Genomic DNA, 18736 nt, shown 5'->3' with positions numbered 1-18736 from the left:
CAACATCGTTGTCTATTTTATATTGACTGTCTAGTATAATCTCTAAAGTACTGCTTCCCCTACTCACACAGCATGCCACCTTCGAAGAAATTATATAAAAGAGGAGTCTGACATACTTTTTACTACTGAATGACAAGACCTCTCCAAGCTGCTTAGTTTACCCAGCCTATCATCTTTTTCCCCTATTAAAAAGCCAAAATTCTGACAACCAATCAGCATCGAATAGTTCATACTACTAAACTCTCATTGCAAAGTTTTTCTCTCCTGACTCCTGCTTTTTCTTCGCTAGTCACAGCAAAGATTTTATTTCTAAACTAAGAACTCAACTCTAGTGAATAGCTGCCATTTGGTTTTGAAGGTCTTAAAATTTAGGTTTTTGTTATCTATTCAGTACTGTACATTGGGTACTGTAATCTTTCCACTCGCAGGTTTATCGTTTTAAATATTCAGAATAATTCTGTTCTTAAATTGGATAGACTTGAAGTTTATATCCACACTTTTATCCTTCTGAATTATAAATTTAATAGGTAATTAATACATGGGTAGGTACCTCACTTTCTGAAATGCTGAGGAACTACCGCATCTTCGTGTTTCAGAAAAAAATGTTTGTTTAGATAACAAACATTGTTTAATTTGAACTTTAGGAACTTAATGTTAGGATTCTGTTTGAAAATAACAGTAGCAACGAAGTAAAATTCATTAAATAAAAGCAATATCTGAAGCACTGCGTCTTTTGTTTTCCATCCACTTTTGATGCTTTCGTCCAAGATCTAAGTGGGAAATCTCTTTTGTACACCCTGTAAAGAAAAAAAGGAGAGCAAGACTTCATTATATGCCACATTAAATGTGTACCTGACTTTGTGTACCTGACTTCTTATAGCAGCCAGTTTTATTTGTGCTATAGATCGTGGTCGGCTGTGAGGCAACTTCTTGCGGGGACCTCCACTCTGTGATGCTGGAGTATACGAAGGATGCCAGGTAAATGACAGCAGAATACATAGACATAAAAAAAAAAAAAGGTATGATATTAAAAACTTAGAGCGCTTTTATTTATTAAAGCAATTACTTTGATATTCATCTTGTAACAGGATCTGAACAAAGCCTGTTTGAAGCACTGGGATTTGTCTACATAACTCTCATAAATTCTCTTTATAATTTATCCCAGATGTTGACAGATCCGTGGCATTGAGCTTGTGGTTACAGTCATGAGCATGCTCCTGTTGAAAATGTGCTCGCAGAAAACCACGTTCACAAGAAACTGTTGTTTGAGTATGATGCAGGACTATATATTTAGGAGCAAGCTGTAATTAATGGGAGTTACTTAATTCCAATTTGATCTTTATTAGCAAACAATAACATTGTCTCCTGCGCTGTAGTATAGTAAAGTGTTACAATTTGTGAAAGTGAAGGTATACTCTGTGTTCAAATGACTGTGGGTGAACACGGAGCAAATTCTGTTGGGACTCTTCTGAACTCTGTATGAGACAGACTAAGGAGCAGTCTCCTAAATAAATCCTGTCATGCCTGTCCAGAGGAGCTCTGGGTTGGCTCTGTGGTGGGTACCATCACCAAGGGATTCACAGCACTCAGAACTGGTGCTGGAAAGTCCTCCCTGGCTGCACCGGGGCTTCAGCGTCTCACTTCTTGTCTATCTGTGGCTACAGAACATGGAAACTATTGCTGACAATCTCTTGAGTTTGTTTACTAAGACAGGCAATGCCATGACCGTTAGAAATTACCTGTTTCCCTTTCATTATTCTTCCAGCTGTTCTAAAACATACTTTTTTTGTTTCCTACAGGACAGACTCATGGCAGCTTGTCCAGACACACTGTCTTCCTTCCTCATCTAATAGCATTGGCTGCTCCCCATTTCAGTTCCACGAAGCTACCATCTATAACTCTGTCAACAGCTCTGTTTGGAGAAGAATAACTATCCAGCTGCCTGATCATGTCTCATCCAGGTAGGTTACTGAAAGGTCAGCTCACTGTGGGCCTATAAAATGTCAGCTGTCTTGCTGACGCTGTTCACTTGGAACAACTGGTGAATTAAAAATGCTTGTTTATTGCTGGATTTAGATTTGATACATAATTAATGTTTTTGAGGAAACTTTTTGTTAATAGAAGTGGCTACTGCCAATGACGTAGCAGCCACTCATTCAGGGTGGGTCTTTCCAGTTACTGAAGCGGCACCTCCCTCATACAATATTTTTCATTACATCTGCTGCTGGTGTATTTGAACGTTGCCGTACTGATGTGTGTAATCGCTAGATATCCTAATACAGTGTTTGGATTTTGATCTTTGCAGTGCAACTCAGTTCAGGTGGATTCAGAAGGGAGAAGAACTAGAGAAGCAAAGCTGGGCAATCGACCACGTGTACATCGGAGAAGCGTGCCCTAAGCTCTGCAGTGGTCATGGATACTGCACAACTGGAGCCATTTGCATTTGTGACGAAGGATACCAAGGTTTCATTTCTTCATGTTCTTTCTTATACTTCCGCTACAATTTAATCTAGCTCAAAATCAAACGAAAAGATAGAATGATATATCATGCCTAAATTCATTGCTGGAATGCTTGAGTAACAAATTCTAAATTAATAATTTGACAGAGCTGCAAATAACAACTCTTCCCTCTCTTCACTCTTTCTGGATTGAATCAATAGTCTCTGCTGGCTGGCACTGTGTGTAAAGCCCATTCAGCCTTCATTGAAGGCGGAACGTGGCTACCTGCTTACCCAGAAATGGCTTCCACCCCTGTGCTCCTTCCAAGGGTGCACCCACTCTCAGGGGATGTGTACATGGGATCCAGATGTTGGTGACTGGCCCCTGGAAGGGACTCGGTTTTGTTTCCCATCAGGACAGAGAGGTCTGCTCTAATCCCGCAATGCCGCTAAGTACATGCCTAATGGTACCTGAGTGTCCTCATTAAACTATTAAGTGCTTTGTAGGAGTGCAGCCAGTGCTTAATGGCTTCCAGGACATAACTTTATAAGATTGGAACCCTCACCTGTTTTAGACACATTTCCCTTCAACCAGTAATTTGAGGTTTCTTATATTGCCGTCAATGCAAAATAGGAGAAACACTATTGCAGTTCTTGAAGTTATATTGCTGTAAAAAATAAGATTCGTAGCCTCAGTTTTCTAAAAATGAATGCTGTACAGCAATGTGCACATTATTAATGGATCTGCTGAAATATATTCAGCCTGTAGTCACATTGTATATTAGGCCACAACCTTGAATAGAATTACAATGAACTGTAACTCAATTTTCTCAATTCTTTTGATTTTTGTGTGCTTTATAACTTCACTATGTCACTTTTAGGTGATGACTGCTCAGTTTTTAGCCATGACCTCCCCAGCTATATTAAAGATAATTTTGAATCTGAAAGAGTCACTGAAATAAACTGGGAAACCATTCAAGGGGGAGTGATAGGGAATGGATGCGGACAGCTGGCACCCTACGCCCATGGAGATTCACTCTATTTTAATGGATGTCAAATAAGACAAGCTGTGACTAAGCCTCTGGATCTCACCCGAGCAAGGTAATACTTTGAGTCTAAAATGCTCTTTTAGCAGCTCATGAGAAAGGACACTCTTTATATGCACATGCAGTCATGTGGGCCAGTATTGATGAGGACCGTCTGACCTGGCTCTACCATGCAGTCAGATGTGGCTGGCAGATAAACATTAGGGTTGGCAAAACGCTTTATGACTTCCATTTGGGAGATAGAGAGTGAGGAGGAAGCGATGTCAGATGAAAAGGTCAGATGTTTTCATCACGCCCAACAGAACACTGTCTAGTAAGCCAGCACTGACAATGAAGCCATTGGCAAAGACTGGACACCAGACTGTCTGGACCCATGCCTGATCTGATAAGACAAATCCCATGTTTGTATGTGCCTCCATGAGGGTCATGACTAAAGATGCTATTAGTAATTACAGACTCGTTTTCCCGTTTCAGTTGTCAAATAGAATTATATTCACCTGGCAATGAACAGGAGTATCTTTTTCATCTATTGAGCCTCTTTGGCCATGGAAAAACAAATGCAGCCAGCCTGTGCTGCCTCTTAACAGAGTGACAGCTTTTTGGACTGGTTTGTATTTAGTTGTCTACAGCAAGATTAGAAACAGGATGAATTGGCAGATGGGCCAGATATAAATCAGGCTCTTCATTTCTTACTTGAACACCTAAGTAGAATACAAGAAATCTTTTAGGCACGTTATTATATTCAACCTTTGTTTGTCCTTTTTTAGCTTTTTATACACTCATTTTCATGTTTATGCTGTTTATGTATCTCAGTTTTGTGCAGATACATTGTAAAATTGATCTATTGCCTCCAACTATATAGCAATATGTTATAAACAATAAACTATTAGTTTGAAAGGGAAGCTGTGTTTTAGAGATGTGAGAACAGTTTATTTTCCATGTCAAAAGTAATGACTCTTGAGGATGCTGAAAGTTTTAATAAGGTAACTGCAACAAATCTGGAAATTTGGTCCTGTTTGAATACTTTTTGCATATTGAAAATATGTTTTCTCTCTGTGTTTTTCAGCAAAATCATGTTTGTTTTGCAAATTGGAAGTATTTCCCAAACAGACAGTTGCAATACCAATCTGAGTGATCCTAACACTGTAGACAAGGCAGTGCTCCTCCAATATAGTGTAAATAATGGAATTACATGGCAAGTAATTGCACAGCATCAGCCAAAGGACTTTATACAAGCCCAAAGAGTGTCTTATAACGTTCCCCTGTGAGTACCCAGTCACATTTCATTACCTCTACATTCACAAGATGCATTTCTGCTAAGGAAGAATATCTCTTTGCATCACTGTGCAAGAAAAAGGTTGATGAGAGGGTAAACAAAGAAGAAAACTTAAGAGGAAGGCTGATTAAGAAATTCCAGCCTAGTGTTTATCAATATACTTGAAAGAAAAAGAGAATACTTGTTTGAAAGATATGAAGGGGAAAAAAATTCCTCCTTATCTATGTGTACTTTTCACGATTAAATGTTTTGCACATATGGGTTGTTGCTGTTCAAGGATGTAGAAATAATGCTTTGACTTTGCTCTCAGTTCCTGTCGGGGGCTAGATAGGGGCGTGCAAACCACCAATAGTGTAGAGCTCTCACAGGCTCTTGCATTTGTGACGACAGGGAGGCACGAATGAAAGGAGTCTTACTGCGCTGGTGGCAGCCCCGTCACAACGGAACAGGTCATGATCAGTGGGCTTTGGACCACGTAGAAGTCGTCCTGTGAGTATCAGCTTCACCTCATCCCACCCCATCTCAGAAAGCACTGAAATTCCTCCAGCATGGCACAAGTGTTAAGCTCAGTAAGAACTGTTGTGGCTCAGGGAAACTGTTGAGAACCAATCTTTGCTAATGCTCTGCCCTGACTGCAACTGTCAGTGCTTAAGATGGCCATGCAATGAGTGGCACAGCAGGGGTATGTGTTGTGCATCGTGGAAAAATGCAGGAGGGAAAGTGGGGCTTTATCACCACCCAGTATTGGTGTGGTCCTGTAATGCAGCAATGATGGTGAAAAAAATATTGTGCTGGGACGTAAGAAAGGATATTCCTGTTCAATGCTGTGCTGCCATGTGAGGCTGATTTATATCCTTTTGAAAATACAAGAGTCTGCTGTATTGCTCTTTGCACAAAGTTATGTTGTTGTGCCTCTGAAAAATTTGCATTAGCGACTAATGCCTTATTCATTTCCTTTTTTTAGTAAGAAGGATACTGGTCAGAAACAGGGTTCACTATATCAGGTTCCTATGGTCCGAGCTCTATATTCATCCCCTTGTCAAGATTTTACCAAGTAAAGTGTCTGCGCCCTCCTGATTCTCCCATTCTTAAGATGGGTTTCGCTGGCAGCTAACCCGTTTTTCCTGTGTTACGTCACAAAAAGATGACCTGCTTTTTCTCTAACAATTTAGTTCCAGTAGAAGTGAAATGCTAGTGGCTTCACAGGCGGGAACTCATCGCTGACAGTGGTTGGCAGAGAGAGGCGTGCCTGCTCCATAGATAGGTTCAAACGTTCCTTTTGTTGAACAATTTAAAAACCAGCAATGAAGAAATTAGGCTTGGATAACCTCCAGACTGTGTAATTACAACCATGAGGTTTCTGAATTAGCAGAGACGCTGCAAGTAATGTTTTGTGACAGTAGCAAAGGCAATTATCTGATTGCTAGTTAGCTCTGTTCTTCTTTCCACCGAGAAGCACCAGCTTGCATGGCACTCATATCAATCCCAAACCAAATTGGTCCCAACACTGAGTAACTGTACATGCTCTGCTGCTTTTACACACCTTGCTGGGCTCTGCTTCCATAACATGAAGCTTAAAGCTTGAAGGAACAGAGGGACGGATGTGATTCCTGGCTTAGTTAATCAATGGCTTTACAATGCTGCATCAGGATAGATATGAAAGAGTATAAACCTGCAGGAGGTTCACAGTGTTTAGGAAACCATGGAAAAGGGAACTGGCAGTTCTGAAATATTCCCATGTCTTTCTGCCTTGCAATTAAAAAAAAATAATAAAAAGAAAAAATCAGGTGGAAAGAAAAAAATAGAGCATAGTATTATCTATCAATCCAAGCACTGAATTAGGGAGTATAAGTAGGAATAGGACAGATCTTTGAAAAGTGATTCTTGGGCTGAATTCTGGAGAACTTCCTTAACAATGAGATCTGCCAGGCTGTAGACTAGACACACAAGTTGAGTGGTGACAGGTCAGTCATATGAGACATATTAGAATGGAGATTGCAATAGAAATGCTATACCAAGTAATCACACCTTGCCTAGATAAGAATCCAGAAGGATAGACAGAGCCTTCTCCCTTCTTTTTCTCCTCTTAAAGAGCTCTAAAGCTCTTCTGAATATTGGCCAAAATATCAGGCTAGAGACAGAGCATTTCCATCCTGTTCGAGTGACACCTGGTACAACCTGCAGGGGAAGACAGACCAAACCAGACAGATTTCCCCTTTACTAAGTACTGTGAAATGCAGTGCCATGGCAGCATATTTCCCAAAGGCCAGATGTGGAGTTCCAGCCCCTGCTAACAACACAACGTGAGATGCGCTGCTCTCAGGAAAGGCAGAATTACATGCTGTGGCGCATCTGGTTCATATGCCGGATGTGCTCAGGCCTGACAGGTGGCTTTGACCCCTCTCTTTTGCTTGAGTTCTATCCGCACCTTCTAATTCATCAAAATATTCTGTAAGCCTCTGAAATTTTATTTGCAAGTAACACACAAAGGGTTTGATTAAAGCCTTTGGAAGGCACACTTTTCCTTGTCAGTAGATACTCTCACCCAGGTTTTCCTTTAGCTCTGCTGTTTCACTCTGTCACCCCACACTGGTCCCTTTGCCCCCTATCACTTCAGTTTCTTCACCTGTAAAATGATGAAGACGCTCGGTGAAGATACCTCCACAGAGTGCTTCCAGGCATACAGAAGGGAGCCTGGATTGCTGTCTGTTAGCACTAACTCTGGATGGTCCTGCACACACCAGGGCTACCAGGATTCACACCATGAATACTAGGGATAGGACTTAGCTTTAATTCTTAATATTCCTTCATTTTCCAATGAAGGGCATGGAAACCCTGCCTGCCCTGGGGAGAGCAAGCCACCTCACCCAGGCAGCTCTGCAGTGAGAGGTGAGGAGGAAGCATCCCGCAGGTGCTCTGGCCCTCCATCAGGACTGCCAGAGGAGAGCTCTGTGAGCGACAGCCACCCCAGGGCTCTCTGGCATGGCTGCAGAGAGGCATGGCCTGAACTAAAACCATTCACCAGGGTGCTGTTGTTACCTCTTCCCATTAATTCTATAGACAGTCATTGGAGAGTCAGTAGGCTTCTGCTTATTCTTCCCAAAGATGAGATACTTTAGGAAACATCTGTGCGTCCCAGATTGGAAGTAATTCCTGCTGGCACTCTGATCTTTTCTCAGAAAGCCATGAACATCCCTGGCTGCAGGACCTGCTGATGGCCCATGTCTAATGCAGGCTGTGCAAAGTCCTCTTTCAACCCTGTGCTCCATCACCCACCTGAATGAGACTCCATACACCTCTCTGGGCACCATCAAAATTATCCTCACTGGCCCTGGTTCAAGTCCTAGGTTTTCATGCTTGTTTGTGATCCATGTACCTGTGTTGCCGCAGAAGGCAAGCCCTTAGCCCATGTCAAGTTACAGCAAGAAGCCGACCTACGCTAGGAGGTGTGGTTTGGGATGTAGAGAAATTCTTGGCTTCCTACACACCTCACCTCATTTCCTCCTCTACTCCGTGGGCTGAGAAAGAGGTCTAACCTTCCCAAATGCCCTAGGTGCTACCTGTTGGCTTGGCTGCCTGCACACCCAGCTATATACCACAGGCAAGTGAGCCATGCTCTCCTTGAGCAGACTAAGGGCTGGAGTAGGAAGGCAAGTGGGGAAAGTACCTGCCAGGATGGAGAGCTGCTCTGTAGGGAGGACCACAAGTAAGGATTTTCTTGATCTTATTTCCCATCCAACATGGGGAGTGTCCCTGCTTCTCCCTACAGTGCTCAGCCCAGGGACAAATCTGTGAATACCTGCTTTCGTGGCTCAACTCTTCTCAGCAGTCCAAGGATTTGAAATTAATTCTGTCACAAGACCAGCTGCCAAGTCATAGCACAGATCCCACTTACAGCTGGTGCACAGCCAGGGTCACAACACTTTGTTCAGTCTAATTGATTTCTAAAGGGAGGGCCATCATCCTCTTACCAGCAAACACATTTTCAGGATGAAATTTCTTTGTTTCCTTTTTGTTCCCAAAGTTGTTTGCTGAGGAGAAAAATTAATCTGCAGATTATATGTGTATGCAAAATATCTGACAGTGATAAGAAAGGCCAGAGGCGAGTGCTTTTGTATGCTACTTAGGATCATTCTACTTCTGAATGAATTATTTGAGTCACTCATTAAAAAGCAGTATCGTTAAGGCTGAGATGCAGCTGCAAATGGTGCTCAAATTCAAACAGGTGAAATGCAATACCTGCTTTGAATATGTTATACATTAAATTGGTCTTGCCAGCTAACCACTTGCCAACTTATTTTAACAATTGTTGACGTTTATCTTGTGATGGGGAGAGGATATTAGTTATCAAGTTGTCCAGTTCCTTTTAAAGCTAGTGCTGAGTATTCCTCATTAGTGCAGCATTTTTTTTTCTCTCCATTCATAAAGAAAGCTTTGGGCACAACTCTCACATCTTCCATGTGGCTCTTCTTAGGATGAAAAAGTATTTTACCCCAGACTTAAGGAAGAGTGGTTTTTGGCACCCCTGTAGTTCTGCCTTAAGAAGAGTCCATGTCCAACCCAGCATTTCATTCGCACGTTGTATTTTCTCGAAGCACAGCGCTCAGCCTGTCTGCTGCACAGACACCACACACTTTTTTTGCATGTGCATCTGGAACTGCCATTTCTTTGTGTGTAGGGCAGGCCCTTATGGACCTCTTATAAACTCAATTCTGGTCAAAGGTGTTGGGAACTAAAAGGCAATGATGAGCTGAACACTATGGATCTGGTGTTGCTTTCTTTGCACCCCAAAACTTGTGATGAGATCCAAGGGAATTTCAGTTGTGCAAGGAGTGCAAGAAATATTATCACCCCCTGCTATTTTATGGTTAACTGTTGGATAACAGAACAAATCCCTCCATAGCCATTACTCCATGCTCTTCATTGTCAAGATATTCTTATGTTTTTGGCACAAATGATTTAGTGAGAGCTTACGTTGCATTTGGTGCAAAGAATGCTTATCCTTGTTTTGCAAGATTAAAATACAAATTATATATTGTAGCTCTAACAAAGAGTGCTGATGTGGAAAAGCATTTTAATCTGCTTCATTTTTTTACTAAAAAGCAATGATTTGGAAATGTACTTAAATTCAAGTATCAACATATTGATAATAAAGAACAGAAGCAGTTCAAACTTTAGGTGATTATCTGAATATTCACAACATTTATGCCAAATTTAAAATGATGCAGTCTGTGCTTTTATGACATTTTTATTACATTTCTAAAAAGTGCATGCTGAATTTTATAGAAAATAAAAATATAAACATTGATTTGAAATATCAGGAAATAATTTGTTCAATTTTTATTTTCAAAAGAGACGAAAAGTCCTATATTGCCTCTAAACCTCATCAGGGTTTTATGACTAATCACAGTGCTGCATGCATTGAAAGGCATTTTCTAACTTGTGTTGTATTTCATTGTTTGCTGTCATTGGTTTTACACTAGAATAAGGTAAGTACTTTCCCTGAATCAATATCAAATGTTTGTTGCTGTTACAGCTACAGTTCTTTCCCAAACTTTTGCCAATGATGGGTCAGTGGAAAATCATTTGTACTCTCTGAGACGTGCCCTGTAGCTCTTGAGGGCCCTGATCCTGCAGGGAGCATCAGGGAAAGTTAAACTTAGCAGAAAGTGTTCAGCAGCTCACCCCGTATGGCAGTGGGGATTTCACTGAGGCTGCGGTGAGAAGGGCTTCTGCTTCCCCTGCAGTGCAAGGAGACCTGCCAACGCAGAGCACCCAGCACATTGCAGGGGCAACTTCTCAGCTTCAAGGGGAATTCCCACTTTTTTCCATAATTAATGACTATGGAACTGAAGGCACAGCCAGCTAGTCTGTCATTGTGCTGTCACAGTTAATAGATACCAACATAGTTACTGAGCTCTGGATTCAAATCTTGACCTCACTGGAGCCAAAGAACGTTTGTCATTGATATGAGCCATCAGAACTTCAGTCAGAGCACATCGCTCTTCTCCTTATAGTACCCTCCTAACAAAGGATTTGTAATTCAGTCACAAAATTTACCCGAAGCCTAGTCCTGAGAGGCATGCCTTTGCTGTTTTCTAAGGCTTTCTTCATGTTTTGTTTTGTTATCCAAATATTTTTGTTCCTGTTTGGTTCCTATCACGCCCTGTCAAGTACAAATAAAAGCACGAAAATAATGAATGACATTAGTATATATAGGGGCAGTTTAACACATATTTTCCATTCCATTTGGCTATGTTCTGTTTTCATAAATTTTAAATTGCAGAATGCTCTATTAAAGACTAAAGATGCAGAACAACTCATTCTCATAAATTGCTTTATTTTAGATATTTATTTAACATGCCCTAGACAGAATTTTGTTCTTCTATATTGGCTGCATATTGTTTTCATCTAATTAGTATAACTCCAGTGACTTCACTGGAAAGTTACATAGCGTTTCCTATGTAAATTGGAGCAGTATTGTCTGCTATTTATATTTTAACATTAATGCACTCAAAAGTGTTGAAGAGAATATGCAGTAGTTGCTCCTATTAATTGCTTTTTTGCTGCTTGCTCCATCAGCAATACACAGACAACTATTTTGGATCTGTACTTTTCACCTGACGGGTCAGTGAATGCACAGAAAAGGCAGAAGGCTCAGCATATGCTGGCCAGTCCATTACACACTTGCAAAGCAGTCTACCAAGTTGCCACCAATACTCAAACAAAAGTTCCCTCCGTACCTTCTGTTGCAGAAGGTGGGGTCAATTCCTAACATAGCTTGATGCTCCCCAGCACATTTTGCCTGCTCCAAACAAAAAAAATAACAGCAAAAGTACAGTAAAGCCTTTTATCAGTCTGTAAAAATACATATTAAATTTGTTATTAATTGTATTGAAATAGTTCTTAAATGCACTAAATGCAAGAAATGTGTAAGTACTCCTGCAAACTTTATTATATAATTCCTACTGTGATCTTATAAACCACTATTGATCTCTCTCATACAGTGCTTTTCTCCTACCAATATATAAAATTAATTCAGAAAAATAAATATAGACCTATTCTCATCTTGTGGATACCAGACTATGCATACACATGCATATGATACGATACAGTACTATAATATATAGGGTGTACCTACTGACCTATAGCAAGAGTTAAAATCATGCCATTTTCTATAGCGGGCGTGAAGATTTTGTGTGGCATCCAACCAGTGGTTGGAAAGCCCATCTCAGACTTTGGTGGAGAACAAATCTGAATAATGTGAGCACAAGTGAAAAAAATAAGCATTTAGTTTTTAGATTTCTCTTATTCTTCACGAACTGCACTGCTGTGGTGTTCGGTGTAAGATGGGAAATGTATGTATTTTCTTTTTTTTTAACATCTTGATCATCTTATAAAATAACAAAACAGACTGAATATATATGTAAAAATAAGTAAATGTCTTTTAAGATATTAGGTAACCTCTTTTTTTGTTCCTTTTTTCAATTATTTCTTTTCCTTTTTTTTTTTTTCTTTCTTTGTTCATTGTTTTAAACATCATCATAACTTTAAGGCCGAATACAAAATGGCATTTGAAGTGAAATAGAGGCCAGGTGCACCTAGCAGTGTCCAGAACAGGTCCTGGAAACCTCTGCTGAGCTGTTGCTGAATGCAAACAGACCAAAGGCAGCAGGGAGATGGGGGAATGCCAAGGCCCCTGGGCCAAGAACTGCAGCTCAGCATGTATCCTGGCTACCCAAGTCATGCCCAAGCTGAGGCTCTTACAGCTGAGCTCATTCCTAAATTTAGCCAGGTCCAGAAACAGCAAAGGATGCACCACAGATGTTAGAGCTCCATTTCCAAAGCTGCTGAAATTTGGAAACAGAAAGTGGGATCTGGCCCTTAGGAGTTAGATGGGCTTCAGGTACCAAACTCCCAGATAGGCATCTTGTCCACTGCTGCCCTGTCATGGTTCTCTCTTCCCTCAATGGGAGAAGTAGAAACCTATGTTAGGTGGGAAGGGTCTTGGCCTCCAGGTAGGCCTTCCGAACAAATGTCCCTCCTTCAATTACGCTGTAGTCAGGCTGTCTCTTGCCTGGTCTCCTCCCAGACGTGATGATGCTTATTTCCTAGATCTTTAATTTTGGATAAGGGGTTTAAGGGAGGGAGACATTAAGTCTCCATAAAAGTGTTGTACTTCACTTCCTGCAGAATTAAAGTGGAACGTAATGCAGTAAAGTTTTTCTTCTGTTGTCAAGATAAAGCAGTTAACAATCTAAGACAGAAGGATAACTGCAGTATAAAACCACTGTAGAGAAATGCCCTGTATTGAGAAGGCACAAAATGTATATTGCTTTGGTGAATCTGGCCCTAGGCAGCACAAGTTTCCATTAGCTGAAAGCTCTCAATCTTTCCCTAAGATCATGAATTGTAAATAAATGCAAAGTGGGACAGATTCTCAATTGCCTTGTACCTTGCTGTTGTACAAAGGGTGCAATACACACCGCTTTGCACGGGGTTGAAAGGTCACGCAAGGAAAAAGAATCTGTCCCACTAGCTCACTGCTCCGAAAGACTTCAGACTACATATAAAAAACTGACACTCTTCTCTTCCTCCCCCTACCCTTTGATTTTAACAGCACTCGCAAACAAAATTACATGATGAATTTTTCACGGCAACATGGGCTCAGGCATTTCTACAACAGAAGACGAAGGTCACTTAGACGATATCCATGAAGAAACGAGAAATTTATCTTTTTTCCTCCCAACATGTGATGTGTTGCTTTCCATTCTTTAAATCTAGCACTGCGTCTGGTATCAGGACTTTTCTGCAACTGGCTTGATGAATAACTGAAAGCCTTTCTCAAGACAGAGTGTACACCACTTTTTCGCACTGTGAACTAATGAGAAGTGACTTATTTTCTCATAGGTAAATGTTTTAATGTTGATGTGTCTGTGAAAATTGTGCTCTGTTGTAATATCAGTTACAGTGGCAGTATTGGAAGTAAGCAACTAATTCTGTTTAACGGGAAAAAAAAAATTAAGCACAAAGACTTTTCAGATTTTATGTTTAAAAAACCCTACATACTAAGTACAGAATTTAACATCCTTTGTCACATAGGTATTTAAGTGCACTGTATTTCAGCTCTGTGTCATTTTATATGATTAAGTTATCATTGTTTGTCCTCTTTGTATTCTCTTCTACAACATGACACATTGGCACTGTATTTACTTGTTTTGTTGTTGTAATATTTTTGCTGCTGATTTTGGGCTATTTACCTTCTGACAAAATGTAATTAAAAAAAAAATCAAAGTACCTATTCAAGAAGATAATTGCAAAAGTAGTTGTAAAGGCGTTGATATCTTTCAGTCTTATACTTTGGTATGTCTGTTGGTTAGCATTGTTTTGTGGATAAAAAAGAATGCTTGACATTAAACTTTTTTCTACTAAGGAGTTGTGGATGAAGCCCCAAACAGAATTTCCCAATTCCCTGTCTAAATGTCGTCAGTTCTCTGCAACTGATTTACTTACAGTAACTGCCATTTGGTGTCTGTAGTAATGAAGTGATTTGTAAACAGTGAACGTTTCATCGTGTTCTCTTTGGTGTTTGTTTCTATTGCGGGTCATGTTTGTATCTTCTGATAAAGTTGTATCTACACCAGCAACGTTATAATGCCCCTATAGCCCTAAACTGTCTATTATCATAAATAAAACGCTTCACTTTATGGTGAACTAAGCTAAAGATCCATGCTTCAATAAAAATGATGTCAACAAACAATCCTGATGTTAGACTTTTCAAGCCATGTGGGCTTTACGTGAAATCATAAACCAAAATATTTTACTAAATGCCTAGATTCTAATGCAAACATTGATGGTATTTTTTAATATTTAGTACATCACACTTAACAGCACTTTGCAAATAATACAAACCAAGAGATCTTCCCAGTCCCACCTGTGGGCACAACATGATCATTGGAACAGGTCCTGGTGCAAGGAATGAAATGATATCACAGACCAATGCACACTCTCACCTGTCTTTATCTGAAAAGCCAATATGTGATGTGCCAATCAGTGTTTCCAAGCTCTGAGGACTACAGTGCAGCACATAAGGAACCTGCTTCAGAACAGACAAAGTTGCAAATTCTTAGAATCATAGAATTGTTTAGGCTGGAAAAGACCCTGAACATCATTGAGTCCAACCGTAAACCTAACGCTGCCAAGTCCCAGTAAATCATGTCCCTAAGCACCACATCTACACCTTTCAAACACCTCCAGGGATGATGATGTCCACTTCCCTGGGCAGCCTGTTCCAATGCTTGACAATCCTTTCAGTGAAGAAATATTTCCTAATACCCACTCTAAACCTCCCCTGGTGCAAATTGAGATCATTTCCTCTTGTCCTGTCACTTGTTAGGTGGGAGAAGTGGGTGACACCCACTTCACTACAACCTCCTTTCAGGTAGTTGTAGAGAGTAATAAGGTCTCCCCTCAGCCTCCTTTTCTCCAGGCTAAACAGCCGCAGTTCCCTCAGCTGCTCCTCATCAGAGAGAAGAATCATATATACCTGCTCTGCTCTGCGAGTCTGCTTCTGGCACCATACTGGTGGTCGGAAGCAGGATGGTGTCTGTTACACACCCATGCCCTGCCAACTAAAACAAGTTTAATTTTTGAGAGTTTTTTGATCGAAGGTACCTGAGCAGTGCAGGAAAACAGGAGGCCATTCAGTGACCAACTAGTCACACCCTTGGCTTGGTTGACATTGTGCAACAGATCTGTGCCAGACCTGGAAACTTACTGCAACAGCCCAGTCTCCTGCAGCTGCAAATTTGCTGTACTGTTCTGGAGAACAGTGTGTGTGCTTTCGATTCTCGAAACAAGATAAAGGATCCATTCAGAGAAAGAGCAGGAAATAAAAAAATTAGGTTATTAAAGAATGTAATAGCTTAATGTTTGGGCAAGAGATTTTAAAATATTGTAATAGGTTTCACCCACTGAACAAACAAAAATGCAAGATATAAACACTCCTATTTTTAAAGATAATTTTATTTGCCCTAATATGTCAATCTAAAATTTGTGTGCAGCTAGCATGTTTCTAGGGAATCGATTTAATGTAAAGACTTTAGATACAATGAGGCACTTAATCTGACTTCTCCTTCCAGGTAAGAGACCACCATACTCATCGAAGCTGCTTTTCACAATCGTGTTTATTTTCTATGAATAACGTATGTAATCATGACTGCTGAGGAATCCCCCGAGGCATTGCACCAGAACTCACTACAAACTGTGCATAGGCTTTTCTCAAGAAAATCATTCCCGCTGGCAGATTCCCAAGTGATGTTGTCATTTGCCCTTTCCAGATCCCAGAAAGTTCTTCCTTACATTTTTTCCATTCCTACAGCACACAAGGTAGCGTGCGCATGTGGCACGCTCAGTGTATATACTGTTTTATTTTTCCTCCCATATGACGGAAAACCATGAACCATTTGACATTAAGTAGTTGTTAAAGTAGCAGGGGTGACACAGCGCGTAATCAATGGCAATAAAACAGTGTCAGAGCTATAAAAGCTACTAATAAGCTTATCTACTGATATAAAACTTTGGCAGGCATAACTATGCAAACTGACGCTTTTAGTATGCCTTATAGTCTTCCTCATTTCTCCTGTCAGCTCATTAACCCATGCTCCAGTAGAAAAGGAAAGCATAAGAGAAATGAAATTAAAATACAGGAAGACGAAGCTCTGACCTGCTGGAGTCCCTGGAACAACCAAAACCCAAAGTCCTCATGATTTTGCCTGAATGTTCTTCTCTGGAGCTTGCTTCATCCACAGGTGGTAACATTAGCTTAGTGAGAGGAAATGAGTGCAGCACAAGTATTTTGAAGGACTGAACTAGGCTTTGCATGACCTTAACAATTTAGAGAAATAGGTAGAAATGAAATGCAAATACACTCAAGGACAAGACACTGTCAAAGAGCGAGGTCCCAGCACACAAAGTGGGTAAGTATCTGGCTAGGCAGCAAAACTACGGGAAGAGAATCAACAGCATAAAGCAGTTAAAAAAAATGGCATTTTGCATTATATCAATGAAAGTGCTTATAGTAAAACACGGTAAATAAATACGCGGCTGTCAGTGCTGGTAAAGTAGGCAGCAGTTGTCAGCTGCTGAGCCCTTCACTTAAGTACAGATGTAAACAAGTCGGACAGATTGCAGGGTACAGCAGCAAAAACAAGACCCTTGAAACCATGAACTTCCAAGAAGAGAGAATTGGTTTGTTTAGGCTAGAAAGGCAAACATTTGGAAAGAGACATGACAACAGCCATAAACAGGGACTTATGTTTTATTTACTTGCTAACCTTTCAGGGCAAATGCCACTGGGTGGAAATGCTGCCACAGCATCACCTCATCAGTTATCCCTCAGCGGGGAACGGGGTTTGGTGATGAGCCAAGCAGGACGCCGTTCAGCTCTGTAGTGAGGCTTAACTAAATGTGCCTCAACACTGGAGTAACAGGAACAAGGTTGCTGTAGAGGGGAGCTACCTTCACCCTGAGCTGGTGAGGGAGACTCAAAACCAACTGAGATCAGCAAAAGGGCTTTCTTACGTTAAGCATGGCCTTTGAGAGCTCCTTAAGGGCTATTAGCAATCTGGAGGAGCTGAGAGCACACCACCACTTGCAGCACATCTCCTGCAAAGGTGCAGATGGAGCACCTACCATTTGCAGGTGACGGATCTGCTTCTGGAAGAAATGACAGTGAGACATGAGGCTGCAAAAGTCGTATGGGTGACACTTGGACAAACTGCCTAGTGTTACTGATGGCTTATGGCTGTTGCTTTTTCCTTCCTGTGCTGGCTTTGGCTGGGGTAGAGTTAAGTTTCTTCATAGTAGCTACTATGGGGCCATGTTTTGGATCTGTGCTGGAAACAGTGCTGATAACACGGGGATGTTTTCATTACTGCTGAGCAGTGCTTACACAGAGTCAAGGCCTTTTCTGTCTCTCACCCCACCAGCGAGTAGGCTGGGAGTGCACAAGAAGTCAGGAGGGGACACAGCTGGGACAGCTGACCCTAACTGACCAAAGGGATATTCCACACCATATGATGTCATGCTCAGCATACAAACCTGGGAAGAAGAAGGAAGCAGAGGAAGCAGACGAAGTTTGGAGTTACAGCATTTTTCTTCCCAAGTAACCACTATTTGTGATGGAGCCCTGCTTTCCTGGAGATGGCTGAACACTCGCCTGCTGATGGGAAGCAGGGAACAAATTCCTTGTCTTGCTCTACTTGCGTGCATGGCTTTCGCTTTACCAACTAAACTGTCTTTATCTCAACCCATTCGTTTTCTCCCTTTCACCCTTCAGACTCTCTGCCCCATCCCACCCGGGAGGAGTGAGCCAGTGCCTGGGTGGGGCTTCGTTGCCAGCTGGGCTAAACCACAACCCTTCCCCATGTCTCCTCAATTCAGTTCAAGGGACCGAGCTGGCAGCCAGCCCAAGGACTTAGGCCCGCGCATGGCTGATTATCACAGAGTCTGATGGCGAGAGTTTGAGGTGGCAGCCAGCAAGGAGAGGCCCAGTAAAAATGGTATTCCAGGGGTAGAGGATTACCGTGCTGGAGAGCACTGGGAAATGCTGGGTTTACAGTCTGAATCTGTATTTCTTTTGAAGAAAACAAGTTTGTTAAGCTTCTTTAGCGGGAAATCAAAAAAAAAAAAGTGTTTGTGCTTTTAGCTGTGCTGCTCAGGAGCGATCTGTGAAAGAGTTAGTGGCAAAGAAGTTATTTCAGAGGCTCCCCTGCTTTCCTGATTGGCTCCTGGCTAAAGGCAGGACTGCGGGAGGTATTGGGCAGCCACAGGCTTCGGTGCCACTTCTGCCTTTGGATGCCATTGCTGATACCAGGAGAGCAAGCTGATAGCCCCAGCCCTCTCTCCTTGCACACTGACTGTGCACACACACACCAGCCTCCTGCTGACACCACACTGCTTCAGGTGTGCTGGAA

At 41.4% G+C, this 18736-nt stretch overlaps 1 protein-coding gene across 2 annotated transcripts in view; it reads left to right on the top strand.

Annotated features, from left to right (window-relative positions):
• The window catches only part of RELN (reelin), a 308977-nt gene extending 295500 nt beyond the window's left edge, over positions 1-13477 (top strand). Inside the window, exons 58-64 of one of the 2 annotated variants that reach the window (XM_086611234.1) lie at positions 905-978; positions 1800-1961; positions 2306-2463; positions 3320-3539; positions 4551-4748; positions 5151-5249; positions 13381-13477. In XM_086611234.1, the coding sequence (XP_086467360.1) occupies positions 905-978; positions 1800-1961; positions 2306-2463; positions 3320-3539; positions 4551-4748; positions 5151-5249; positions 13381-13477 (1008 nt within the window). Of the gene's footprint in view, positions 1-904; positions 979-1799; positions 1962-2305; positions 2464-3319; positions 3540-4550; positions 4749-5150; positions 5250-10113; positions 10244-13380 lie in introns of those variants that run through there. The other variant, XM_086611233.1, reaches the window with a different exon arrangement.
• The last annotated feature ends 5259 nt before the right edge of the window (positions 13478-18736 follow it).

The sequence above is a fragment of the Tauraco erythrolophus genome, chromosome 4 (assembly GCF_009769465.1).
Source record: "Tauraco erythrolophus isolate bTauEry1 chromosome 4, bTauEry1.pri, whole genome shotgun sequence".
Taxonomy (NCBI): Eukaryota; Metazoa; Chordata; class Aves; order Musophagiformes; family Musophagidae; genus Tauraco; species Tauraco erythrolophus.
This window is presented reverse-complemented; position numbering and strand designations above follow the sequence as displayed.